We start from the raw sequence: 13,274 nt of genomic DNA, 5'->3' as shown, positions 1-13,274 counted from the left end.
GACAGATATAACAAAGGTAAAACCTTTTTTAAAGGACATTTCCTCAGTCCGCCAAGAAAGTCGCTTAGGCAAGCCGATCCAACTTTTCCTGCGGTTTTCCGTTAGGGAAGAAGGCCGATAAGCGACACGCCTGGTAGGAACTCAAGGATGGAGCCCAACGTGCCGTCTGCACCTGCTGCTGCTACGAAGCAGGCTCTTCCGCGCATGAAGAAGATATAGAAGCAAAACACAGCAGCAAAGCGACTGCGCGCTCAAAAGAAGACACGAGCGGCTGCTCGAGCTGCTGCCACACACACTGCGACGGTCGCATCGTGCACTACAACTTCTCAGGCCGCTCCAGAGGTTGAAGCAGTCTCTGAGACTGAGAGACCAGATTATGAAGCTGCGCCAGAAGGGTTAATCGCTATGTTAGCATCGGCAGAGGCTGTTTCGGTGGACACAAAGCTCTTTCCCGTTGCAAAGGGCGCTTCTACATGTATGAGGGAGAAGACGAAGCGGATGCCACGAACAGCACTGCAGCTTACGCCAGTTATCATCGCCACGCTGGAGGCGGGGGCATCTCGAGCACTCCACCAGATGCCACTAAAGTGGGGGAATTTCATGATGATTTTATTTGTCACACTGAAACCACAAAATCGACAAATTATGACACCAACTGACACAAATGCTGATTGTGACAGCGACTGTGAGATGTACTGGCGTATCTATGGCAAAGTTGTTGTTATGCATGGATTATTATTCATAAGCGCTTGTGTCCAGATAACTCGGTACTTGGTCAGGGAAACCTTAACGAGGGAAAACCTTGTGCGAACAAACAAAAAATACAGAACCAGTGGGATAAAATTCTAAAAAGAACGCAGAATATAGACACGCTTCATGCGTTTGTATTATCAGTGTATTTCTATACTGAGTAACCGGATTCTGCTTTCAGCGATTTCATCCTGAGCTTGACCCTTAGTTCTCTGAACCGGTGCTTGTCCAAAGCTTTAATAAAGCTTGGGCCAGTGCTGCTACAGGACATTTATCTTCTGGACATTGTCAAATGCATCTTCTTCAACACAGAGTGTGTCTTGCCTTCGTAAGGTCCACCCAGAAATATATATTGCCCGAGATAATTACGGTTGTGTGCGTCCACGAAGTAGATCCAAGAAGGTGATGGACTGCCGAGTGGTGGGTCCCCCGGTGTGACGTCCCGTCACACTTTTCATCATAGCTCAGTCATTTTTCAAGCTTTTTCAAATATTAAAGAAGTGGTGCCAATGTGATCATTCTACATTGATGCCTCAATCCGCAGAACCTAGAAAAAAGTAATCATTTGGTAAAGGTTTCCTTGCATTTAGTTGCGACCGGAGAAAGCATTTGCAGTTCGGGTCTATTTAGACTATCGTCGAGTCCCGTTGTAAGAGATATTTTCATCGTTTGGTGATTTATTTGAGGCGTTTCATTCTTGGTTTTCAACTTCTCTTAACGTGAAGTGAACTAATCTTTTTAATTTGAAAAAAGGAGCGAAAATATGGGGAAAGCAGTCACTGCAATCGTATCATGCTGGCCCCCGGGAAATGTATGCTTCACATCACCTAAGCAAGATTTTGCACTAACGCATCTTAGAATTGCTTTGTCCGACAATATTTTGATATAATAGCATCAAAACGTTCAAACCGCATTAAAATGATTTTTGAAAACAAGCTAGCCGCAGTGATCAAGCCGTTTTTTGCAGAATACGAAACAAATCCAGTGAAGTGAGCTTATCCCAGCACCTTATTCCACATTAGCTCAAAGATTGATTCGATTTAGATACATATATTAATATTCCACATATTACAATAACTAGTGTCAGTCTCAGCACAAACGTAGCCTTTGTCCTTTGTAAGCAGTATACCTTGTGGATGTACCTATTAATACAAATAGTAGAAACATGAAAAATGAGGTGATAGTCATACGTTGCCTATTCCCAGGAGCGCTTTGGATTCAAAGGCTGGGCTTCGACATCAAGCAATACTACATGTACACGTACGTTGCATGCGGTAAAGCCTGCTAATGCCAGCCTCCACTACTACATGTAACACTTGTAGCTAAACTGAATGAGCAACAATTCGTTTGTTTATAATGTTTATCGCTGCCTACCAGCCTATGGGTAGTATAAATTTCTGGTCTCGTCATCTCACCGTAAAATGCATCTGTGGGGAGGGTGGGAAGTTTGCAGCCATCCCGGGGTTAAGAAAAAAACGACACTTAGTACTCCATGACATCGTAGTCCGGTAGAAACACGTAATTGTGTCTGTTGCAAGCTCTGTTTATCATATTTAATCCTATTTAAAGGCGCTCCTATTAAAACAGTAGTAACGTTACGCTACAATCCAGTCGGGCTGCGTGGAGCAAAGCCTAATGATAGAGAGTAGAGGAACGGCGTTCATATCATGCGAATGATCATCAAAAGATCAAAGGATGTGGATAGAGTTGATCTCGTAAGAATGAGCGATTCATTTGAATGGCTCGGTAGGCAGGTAGAGAAGAAGAAGAGAGAAGAAGAAGTTACTTGTAGACGTCAAAAGACGAAGTGAGCACTTTGTTAGTTCTAAAAGCCACTAGTAGCTGCACACCAGCCATTAGTGCTAGTATAGTTTAAGCCAGTCATAACATCAGAGACAGGACCTCCTAAATCTCATTATAATAATTTAGAGAGATTCTTTCAAGGTAATCATACTGTTTAGAGGCGACTTCAAGAGCCTCCCTGCCTCTGAACATATTTAATCAAACTGACTGTTATAACAGAGGTAAAACCTTTTTTAAAGGACATTTCCTCAGTCCGCCAAGAAAGTCGCTTAGGCAAGCCGATCCAACTTTTCCTGCGGTTTTCCGCTAGGGAAGAAGGCCGATAAGCGACACGCCTGGTAGGAACTCAAGGATGGAGCCCAACGTGCCGTCTGCACCGGCTGCTGCTACGAAGCAGGCTCCCCCGCACATGAAGAAGATATAGAAGCAAAACACAGCAGCAAAGCGACTGCGCGCTCAAAAGAAGGCACGAGCGGCTGCTCGAGCTGCTGCCACACACACTGCGACGGTCGCATCGTGCACTACAACTTCTCAGGCCGCTCCAGAGGTTGAAGCAGTCTCTGAGACTGAGAGACCAGATTATGAAGCTGCGCCAGAAGGGTTAATCGCTATGTTAGCATCGGCAGAGGCTGTTTCGGTGGACACAAAGCTCTTTCCAGTTGCAAAGGGCGCTTCTACATGTATGAGGGAGAAGACGAAGCGGGTGCCACGAACAGCACTGCAGCTTACACCAGTTATCATCGCCACGCTGGAGGCGGGGGCTTCTCGAGCACTCCACCAGATGCCACTAAAGTGGGGGAATTTCATGATGATTTTATTTGTCACACTGAAACCACAAAATTGACCAATTATGACCACAACTAGACACAATGCTGAATGTGACAGCGACTGCGAGATGTACTGGCGTATCTATGGCAAAGTTGTTGTTATGCATGGATTATTAAATCATAGCGCTTGTGTCCAGATAACTCGGTACTTGGTCAGGGAAACCCCAACGAGGGAAAACCTTGTGCGAACAAAAAAAAAACCGGTGGGAAAAATTCTAAAAAGAACGCAGAATATAGACATGCTTCATGCGTTTGTATTATCAGTGTATTTCTATACTGAGTAACCGGATTCTGCTTTCAGGGATTTCACCCTGAGCTTGACCCTTAGTTCTCTGAACTGGTGCTTGTCTAAAGCTTTAATAAAGCTTGGGCCAGTGCTGCTACAGGACATTTATCTTCTGGACATTGTCAAATGCATCTTCTTCAACACAGAGTGTGTCTTGCCTTCGTAAGGTCCACTCAGAAAAATATATTGCCCGAGATAATTACGGTTGTGTGCGTCCACGAAGTAGTTCCAAGAAGGTGATGTACTGCCGAGTGGTGGGTCCCCCGGTGTGCGTCCCGTCACACTTTTTATCTTAGCTCAGTCATTTATCAACATTTTTCAAGTAATAAAGAGGTGGTGCCAATGTGATCATTCTACTTTGAGTGCCTCAATCCGCAGAACCTAGAAAAAAGTAATCATTTGGTAAAGGTTTCCTTGCATTTAGTTGCGACCGGAGAAAGCATTTGCAGTTCGGGTCTATTTAGACTATCGTCGAGTCCCGTTGTAAGAGATATTTTCATCGTTTGGTGATTTATTTGAGGCGTTTCATTCTTGGTTTTCAACTTCTCTTAACGTGAAGTGAACTAATCTTTTTAATTTGAAAAAAGGAGCGAAAATATGAGGAAAGCAGTCACTGCAATCGTATCATGCTGGCCCTCGGGAAATGTATGCTTTACATCACCTAAGCAAGATTTTGCACTAACGCATCTTAGAATTGCTTTGTCCGACAACATTTTGATATAATAGCATCAAACCGCTCAAACCGCATTAAACTGATTTTTGAAAACAAGCTAGCCGCAGTGATCAAACCGTTTTTTGCAGAATACGAAACAAATCCAGTGAAGTGAGCTTATCCCAGCACCTTATTTCACATTAGCTCAAAGATTGATTCAATTTAGATACATATATTAATATTCCACATATTACAATAACTAGTGTCAGTCTCAGCACAAACGTAACCTTTGTCCTTTGTAAGCAGTATACCTTGTGGATGTACCTATTCATACATATAGTAGAAGCATGAAAAATGAGGTGACAGTCATATGTTGCCTATTCCCAAGAGCGCTTTGGATTCAAAGGCTGGGCTTCGACATCAAGCAATACTACATGTACACGTACGCCGCATGCGGTAAAGCCTGCTAATGCCAGCCTCCACTACTACATGTAACACTTGTAGCTAAACTGAATGAGCAACAATTCGTTTGTTTATAATGGTTATCGCTGCCTACCAGCCTATGGGTAGTATAAATTTCTGGTCTCGTCATCTCACCGTAAAATGCATCTGTGGGGAGGGTAAGAAGTTTGCAGCCATCCCGAAGTTAAGAAAAAAACGACACTTAGTACTCCATGACATCGTAGTCCGGTAGAAACACGTAATTGTGTCTGTTGCAAGCTCTGTTTATCATATTTAATCCTATTTAAAGGCGCTCCTATTAAAACAGTAGTAACGTTACGCTACAATCCAGTCGGGCTGCGTGGAGCAAAGCCTAATGATAGAGAGTAGAGGAACGGCGTCCATATTCTGCGAATGATCATCAAAAGATCAAAGGATGTGGATAGAGTTGATCTCGTAAGAATGAGCGATTCGTTTGAATGGCTCGGTAGGCAGGTAGAGAAGAAGAAGAGAGAAGAAGAGAGAAGAAGTAGACGTCAAAAGACGAAGTGAGCACTTTGTTAGTTTTAAAAGCCACTAGTAGCTGCACATCAGCCATTAGTGCTAGTATAGTTTAAGCCAGTCATAACATCAGAGACAGGACCTCCTAAATCTCATTATAATATCTTAGAGAGATTCTTTCAAGGTAATCATACTGTTTAGAGGCCATGTCAAGAGCCTCCCTGCCTCTGAACATATTTAATCAAACTGACTGTTATAACAGAGGTAAACCTTTTTTAAAGGACATTTCCTCAGTCCGCCAAGAAAGTCGCTTAGGCAAGCCGATCCAACTTTTCCTGCGGTTTTCCGTAAGGGAAGAAGGCCGATAAGCGACACGCCTGGTAGGAACTCAAGGATGGAGCCCAACGTGCCGTCTGCACCGGCTGCTGCTACGAAGCAGGCTCCCCCGCGCATGAAGAAGATATAGAAGCAAAAAGCAGCAGCAAAGCGACTGCGCGCTCAAAAGAAGGCACGAGCGGCTGCTCGAGCTGCTGCCACACACACTGCGACGGTCGCATCGTGCACTACAACTTCTCAGGCCGCTCCAGAAGTTGAAGCAGTCTCTGAGACTGAGAGACCAGATTATGAAGCTGCGCCAGAAGGGTTAATCGCTATGTTAGCATCGGCAGAGGCTGTTTCGGTGGACACAAAGCTCTTTCCAGTTGCAAAGGGCGCTTCTACATGTATGAGGGAGAAGACGAAGCGGGTGCCACGAACAGCACTGCAGCTTACACCAGTTATCATCGCCACGCTGGAGGCGGGGGCTTCTCGAGCACTCCACCAGATGCCACTAAAGTGGGGGAATTTCATGATGATTTTATTTGTCACACTGAAACCACAAAATCGACAAATTATGACACCAACTGACACAAATGCTGATTGTGACAGCGACTGCGAGATGTACTGGCGTATCTATGGCAAAGTTGTTGTTATGCATGGATTATTATTCATAAGCGCTTGTGTCCAGATAACTCGGTACTTGGTCAGGGAAACCTCAACGAGGGAAAACCTTGTGCGAACAAAAAAAAACCAGTGGGAAAAATTCTAAAAAGAACGCAGAATATAGACACGCTTCATGCGTTTGTATTATCAGTGTATTTCTATACTGAGTAACCGGATTCTGCTTTCAGGGATTTCACCCTGAGCTTGACCCTTAGTTCTCTGAACTGGTGCTTGTCTAAAGCTTTAATAAAGCTTGGGCCAGTGCTGCTACAGGACATTTATCTTCTGGACATTGTCAAATGCATCTTCTTCAACACAGAGTGTGTCTTGCCTTCGTAAGGTCCACTCAGAAAAATATATTGCCCGAGATAATTACGGTTGTGTGCGTCCACGAAGTAGTTCCAAGAAGGTGATGTACTGCCGAGTGGTGGGTCCCCCGGTGTGACGTCCCGTCACACTTTTCATCTTAGCTCAGTCATTTTTCGAGCTTTTTCAAGTAATAAAGAGGTGGTGCCAATGTGATCATTCTACATTGAGTGCCTCAATCCGCAGAACCTAGAAAAAAGTAATCATTTGGTAAAGTTTTCCTTGTATTTGTTTGCGCCCGGTGAAAGCATTTGCAGTTCGAGTCTATTTAGACTATCGTCGAGTCCCGTTGTAAGAGATATTTTCATCGTTTGGTGCTTTATTTGAGGCGTTTCATTCTTGGTTTTCAACTTCTTTTAACGTGAAGTGAATTAATCTTTTTAATTTGAAAAAAGGAGCGAAAATATGAGGAAAGCAGTCACTGCAATCGTATCATGCTGGCCCCCGGGAAATGTATGCTTTACATCACCTAAGCAAGATTTTGCACTAACGCATCTTAGAATTGCTTTGTCCGACAACATTTTGATATAATAGCATCAAACCGCTCAAACCGCATTAAACTGATTTTTGAAAACAAGCTAGCCGCAGTGATCAAACCGTTTTTTGCAGAATACGAAACAAATCCAGTGAAGTGAGCTTATCCCAGCACCTTATTCCACATTAGCTCAAAGATTGTTTCGATTTAGATACATATATTAATATTCCACATATTACAATAACTAGTGTCAGTCTCAGCACAAACGTAACCTTTGTCCTTTGTAAGCAGTATACCTTGTGGATGTACCTATTAATACAAATAGTAGAAACATGAAAAATGAGGTGACAGTCATACGTTGCCTATTCCCAGGAGCGCTTTGGATTCAAAGGCTGGGCTTCGACATCAAGCAATACTACATGTACACGTACGTTGCATGCGGTAAAGCCTGCTAATGCCAGCCTCCACTACTACATGTAACACTTGTAGCTAAACTGAATGAGCAACAATTCGTTTGTTTATAATGTTTATCGCTGCCTACCAGCCTATGGGTAGTAGAAATTTCTGGTCTCGTCATCTCACCGTAAAATGCATCTGTGGGGAGGGTGGGAAGTTTGCAGCCATCCCGGGGTTAAGAAAAAAACGACACTTAGTACTCCATGACATCGTAGTCCGGTAGAAACACGTAATTGTGTCTGTTGCAAGCTCTGTTTATCATATTTAATCCTATTTAAAGGCGCTCCTATTTAAACAGTAGTAACGTTACGCTACAATCCAGTCGGGCTGCGTGGAGCAAAGCCTAATGATAGAGAGTAGAGGAACGGCGTCCATATCCTGCGAATGATCATCAAAAGATCAAAGGATATGGATAGAGTTGATCTCGTAAGAATGAGCGATTCATTTGAATGGCTCGGTAGGCAGGTAGAGAAGAAGAAGAGAGAAGAAGAAGTTACTTGTAGGCGTCAAAAGACGAAGTGAGCACTTTGTTAGTCTTAAAAGCCACTAGTAGCTGCACACCAGCCATTAGTGCTAGTATAGTTTAAGCCAGTCATAACATCAGAGACAGGACCTCCTAAATCTCATTATAATATCTTAGAGATATTCTTTCAAGGTAATCATACTGTTTAGAGGCGACTTCAAGAGCCTCCCTGCCTCTGAACATATTTAATCAAACTGACTGTTATAACAGAGGTAAAACCTTTTTTAAAGGACATTTCCTCAGTCCGCCAAGAAAGTCGCTTAGGCAAGCCGATCCAACTTTTCCTGCGGTTTTCCGCTAGGGAAGAAGGCCGATAAGCGACACGCCTGGTAGGAACTCAAGGATGGAGCCCAACGTGCCGTCTGCACCGGCTGCTGCTACGAAGCAGGCTCCCCCGCGCATGAAGAAGATATAGAAGCAAAACACAGCAGCAAAGCGACTGCGCGCTCAAAAGAAGGCACGAGCGGCTGCTCGAGCTGCTGCCACACACACTGCGACGGTCGCATCGTGCACTACAACTTCTCAGGCCGCTCCAGAGGTTGAAGCAGTCTCTGAGACTGAGAGACCAGATTATGAAGCTGCGCCAGAAGGGTTAATCGCTATGTTAGCATCGGCAGAGGCTGTTTCGGTGGACACAAAGCTCTTTCCAGTTGCAAAGGGCGCTTCTACATGTATGAGGGAGAAGACGAAGCGGGTGCCACGAACAGCACTGCAGCTTACACCAGTTATCATCGCCACGCTGGAGGCGGGGGCTTCTCGAGCACTCCACCAGATGCCACTAAAGTGGGGGAATTTCATGATGATTTTATTTGTCACACTGAAACCACAAAATCGACAAATTATGACACCAACTGACACAAATGCTGATTGTGACAGCGACTGCGAGATGTACTGGCGTATCTATGGCAAAGTTGTTGTTATGCATGGATTATTATTCATAAGCGCTTGTGTCCAGATAACTCGGTACTTGGTCAGGGAAACCCCAACGAGGGAAAACCTTGTGCGAACAAAAAAAAAACCGGTGGGAAAAATTCTAAAAAGAACGCAGAATATAGACATGCTTCATGCGTTTGTATTATCAGTGTATTTCTATACTGAGTAACCGGATTCTGCTTTCAGGGATTTCACCCTGAGCTTGACCCTTAGTTCTCTGAACTGGTGCTTGTCTAAAGCTTTAATAAAGCTTGGGCCAGTGCTGCTACAGGACATTTATCTTCTGGACATTGTCAAATGCATCTTCTTCAACACAGAGTGTGTCTTGCCTTCGTAAGGTCCACTCAGAAAAATATATTGCCCGAGATAATTACGGTTGTGTGCGTCCACGAAGTAGTTCCAAGAAGGTGATGTACTGCCGAGTGGTGGGTCCCCCGGTGTGCGTCCCGTCACACTTTTTATCTTAGCTCAGTCATTTATCAACATTTTTCAAGTAATAAAGAGGTGGTGCCAATGTGATCATTCTACTTTGAGTGCCTCAATCCGCAGAACCTAGAAAAAAGTAATCATTTGGTAAAGTTTTCCTTGTATTTGTTTGCGCCCGGAGAAAGCATTTGCAGTTCGAGTCTATTTAGACTATCGTCGAGTCCCGTTGTAAGATATATTTTCATCGTTTGGTGATTTATTTGAGGCGTTTCATTCTTGGTTTTCAACTTCTCTTAACGTGAAGTGAACTAATCTTTTTAATTTGAAAAAAGGAGCGAAAATATGAGGAAAGCAGTCACTGCAATCGTATCATGCTGGCCCCCGGGAAATGTATGCTTTACATCACCTAAGCAAGATTTTGCACTAACGCATCTTAGAATTGCTTTGTCCGACAACATTTTGATATAATAGCATCAAACCGTTCAAACCGCATTAAACTGATTTTTGAAAACAAGCTAGCCGCAGTGATCAAACCGTTTTTTGCAGAATACGAAACAAATCCAGTGAAGTGAGCTTATCCCAGCACCTTATTTCACATTAGCTCAAAGATTGTTTCGATTTAGATACATATATTAATATTCCACATATTACAATAACTAGTGTCAGTCTCAGCACAAACGTATCCTTTGTGCTTTGTAAGTAGTATACCTTGTGGATGTACCTATTCATACATATAGTAGAAACATGAAAAATGAGGTGACAGTCATACGTTGCCTATTCCCAGGAGCGCTTTGGATTCAAAGGCTGGGCTTTGACATCAAGCAATACTACATGTACACGTACGTTGCATGCGGTAAAGCCTGCTAATGCCAGCCTCCACTACTACATGTAACACTTGTATTTAAAACTGAATGAACAACAATTTGTTTGTTTATAATGCTTACAGCTGCCTTAGGGATGGTTTTGGACTAATTTAAAACTGTCTAATATACTTCCAGAAAACGTCCGAAATTCCATTTAAAATTTAAAACTATCTAAAACTAACAGACAGAATATTCTCATTTGAGGGTCATTGAGCAGCATTGCGGCACTACTTCACTGCCAGTGCCAGCACAAGCTATGATACTGCACGAGACGTTGGCGCATTGCTCACTGCCCGACCTGGCAGTAGCTGCAAGCCTCGAGCTCATGCAAGAAGCCTAAGAGAAGGCCAACCGGGACCGCAGCCTCACACAGCTCTAGTTCTTGGAACTGCCGAAGTACGTTACCTCTTTTCTGCCTGTGTCTACGATATTGTGCGTGACTGACTTCCCATTTGTGTTGTTCTAGTCAATATTTGTGATACGCCTGTCAAAGCTGTGGACATGTTAATGCAGGGGAATACACAGCCAGTGGCCCCGAAGGATGCGAATGAACCGATTCCTTTACACGGAGGAAATTCGCGATGCCTTCATGAAGCAATTCGCTCTAGTAAGTTGCTTAGTTATCTGACACCGGGTCACAAGAAACTCTACCTCACCGATTTCATGAAGATTATCTTACGTGTCAGTTGCCTGCAGTATCCGCCCAATACGCAGACGGTGGCTGATGCCGTTCGTAGTCTTCAGGCGCTGCTGATCAACCACGACGCATTAGTGATACAATTCTGCGAGGTGGGCTCTATCCAAAGACCGTCTAGAGGGAGGATGGGCATGCTTGTTTGTGCTGCAAATTAAAGAATGACTTATGGGTTTTCAGCTACAGATATAAGTCATAAGAGCGCGTTGTATTTAATTGAGGATATCTACACTTTCAGGACACGATTGATGCCTTGCGAGGTCGATGTCATCACTTTGAATTGTGCCATAGTTGATGTAGATATAGGCAAGCCTTTCAACGTTTTGAACTGATAGCCTGTTCTTTCGCTTGGAGCGAATGTGGTCGAATATACTCCAGGCCCTCTCACTGGCTGCTGACGACGTAGGAGCCGCAAATACCATTTAAGCTACCTTTTTGAGAAGAGGGTAGTTCTTTTCGTGTTTGGCACCCCAATAATCACGTGGAGATGCTTCTAAATACTTCATTCGTAGATCTTCACCACCCCTCCGCTTCATGCATTTAAATTTGAAAATCTCGGCGGTCAATTTGGCCATATTCGCAGGAGTCATCAGGCCGCATCGTGTTGCCAGCATGCAAACTTGCTCATCTATATTTTCGTCATCATCACCGACGAAGTCGTCGAAGCTAATGGCCGGGTCAAGTAAAAACGCGACAGCCATTGCGTTTGAATGAACGTACTTCCATCGTTTTAATATCTTCTTGCGAAAAAAAATTGAAGTTGACCAAGTGGAACTGCGGTAATACGTTGATACTCGCCGCCATCAGGAAGGTCAGCAGTGGCAGTTTGGTTCATATTTTCTTGGCCAGAAGTAGTCGTCGACATGGTTTCGGCTGCATGACTGAGCATCCCGATCCCATCTACAGCCTGATCATGGTCTTCTTCTTCGGAGCCAATAGCATCTAATACTGCAAACGCTGCTTCTGGTTCTTCTCCATTAGCATCTAATACTGCAAACTCTCCTTCCGGTTCTTCTTCATTAGCCGAAGTCACACCATACTCTATATGATACCGTAACTATCGAAGCCATGTATACACTCCGGAAATGTTTCCATTGTCCGCTTCTAGAGCCCGGAGAGCTTCTATAATGGGGTCAAACATACGCACAATAGTTCGCAAACTGCTCCAGAAGCCATCATCCCGAACCAACTCGATAACGAGGCGTAGTTTTTTCGATTGGACGGAGTTCCACGATAACGATCTAGAAACGTTTCATAGCTCGGGTCCAAAAAGAGTGTTTCCAGCGTTTCTCGGTTGTTTAGTACATTCCGCATACAGGCGTGGATAGAATACCAACGTGTTGGTACAGGCAATACGAGACTTCGAGCCCTCATTCCAGAGTCTCTAATTCCACGCTGCAATCGCTTAAACTCGTCCAACAGAGCTAAATGTTCCCTTACGAAGCGTGTGACAGCCACTGCTCTTGTCACTACAGCTTTGACGGCATCAAAACGAGATACATCCTGCATGAGTAGGTTTAGGACGTGAGCCGCACAGCCACCACTGACCACATTTGGACGCCGAATTTGAACTTGTTCCGTCGCACTCCGCATGTTGCTCGCATTGTCAGTTACAACACCAACGACTTGAGCAGTAGTCTCGCGCTCAATTTCACCGATTACTTTTTCAATTTTATCCGCAAAGTATCGGGCTGTGTGTTGTTTTGATCTAGTGAACCACGACGACCAAACCATGGAAGGCATCCCTGGAGAAACCACCATGAAGTTTATAATACTCGAGCTGTTGGTATCCGTCCAACCATCGGTCACGAGTGACACGTAGGTATGATTATTGATCAGATCGACCACTTTCATACGAACATCATCTTGTACGTTTTGTAGAAGCACCGTGCTTAGCTTTTGCCTCGACGGCAACTTCAGTGTCGGTGCCACCATAGCCATGAAATCTCGAATCACTTGAGCTTCCAGTAATATGAATGGCAGGGCGCAGACAAAAAACACTCGTGCAAGTGCCATTTCAAATGCTTCTTGGTCAAGATCGTTCTTTACGGGCTCCACAGTGTGTTGGGACGGCGGTAGTGTTGGCGAAGGGGCTATAGTAGGTCGGAGAGAGATTTGAACATCTCTGGGAACACTAGGGCATTTTTAGGCTTCACCAAGTGATCCAACAAGTTTCCACTAGGCTAACCGTTCTTTTTAAGAACTCCGCAGTAATTGTACCGCCCGTGTTTCTTCCCATTCTCACGCTCAATAGTATAGTGATTCCAGATTTCATCACGCGGGCGTCCGACCTTCAG

The 13,274-nt window shown here is 44.2% G+C and overlaps 1 protein-coding gene across 1 annotated transcript; it reads left to right on the top strand.

The window, feature by feature from the left end:
* Positions 1-10,830: 10,830 nt before the first annotated feature.
* On the top strand, positions 10,831-11,663 carry PITG_07207 (uncharacterized protein; the record flags this gene model as incomplete). Its single annotated transcript, XM_002905107.1, has 2 exons — positions 10,831-10,890; positions 11,490-11,663. The coding sequence occupies 2 exons, from the start codon at positions 10,831-10,833 to the stop codon at positions 11,661-11,663; spliced, it is 234 nt and encodes a 77-aa protein (XP_002905153.1).
* Positions 11,664-13,274: the final 1,611 nt, after the last annotated feature.

This window comes from Phytophthora infestans, genomic scaffold, assembly GCF_000142945.1.
Source record: "Phytophthora infestans T30-4 supercont1.10 genomic scaffold, whole genome shotgun sequence".
In the NCBI taxonomy this organism is placed as follows: Eukaryota; Oomycota; class Peronosporomycetes; order Peronosporales; family Peronosporaceae; genus Phytophthora; species Phytophthora infestans.
Note: the sequence above shows the minus strand (reverse complement) of the source record. Positions and strands in the feature narration are given on the sequence as shown.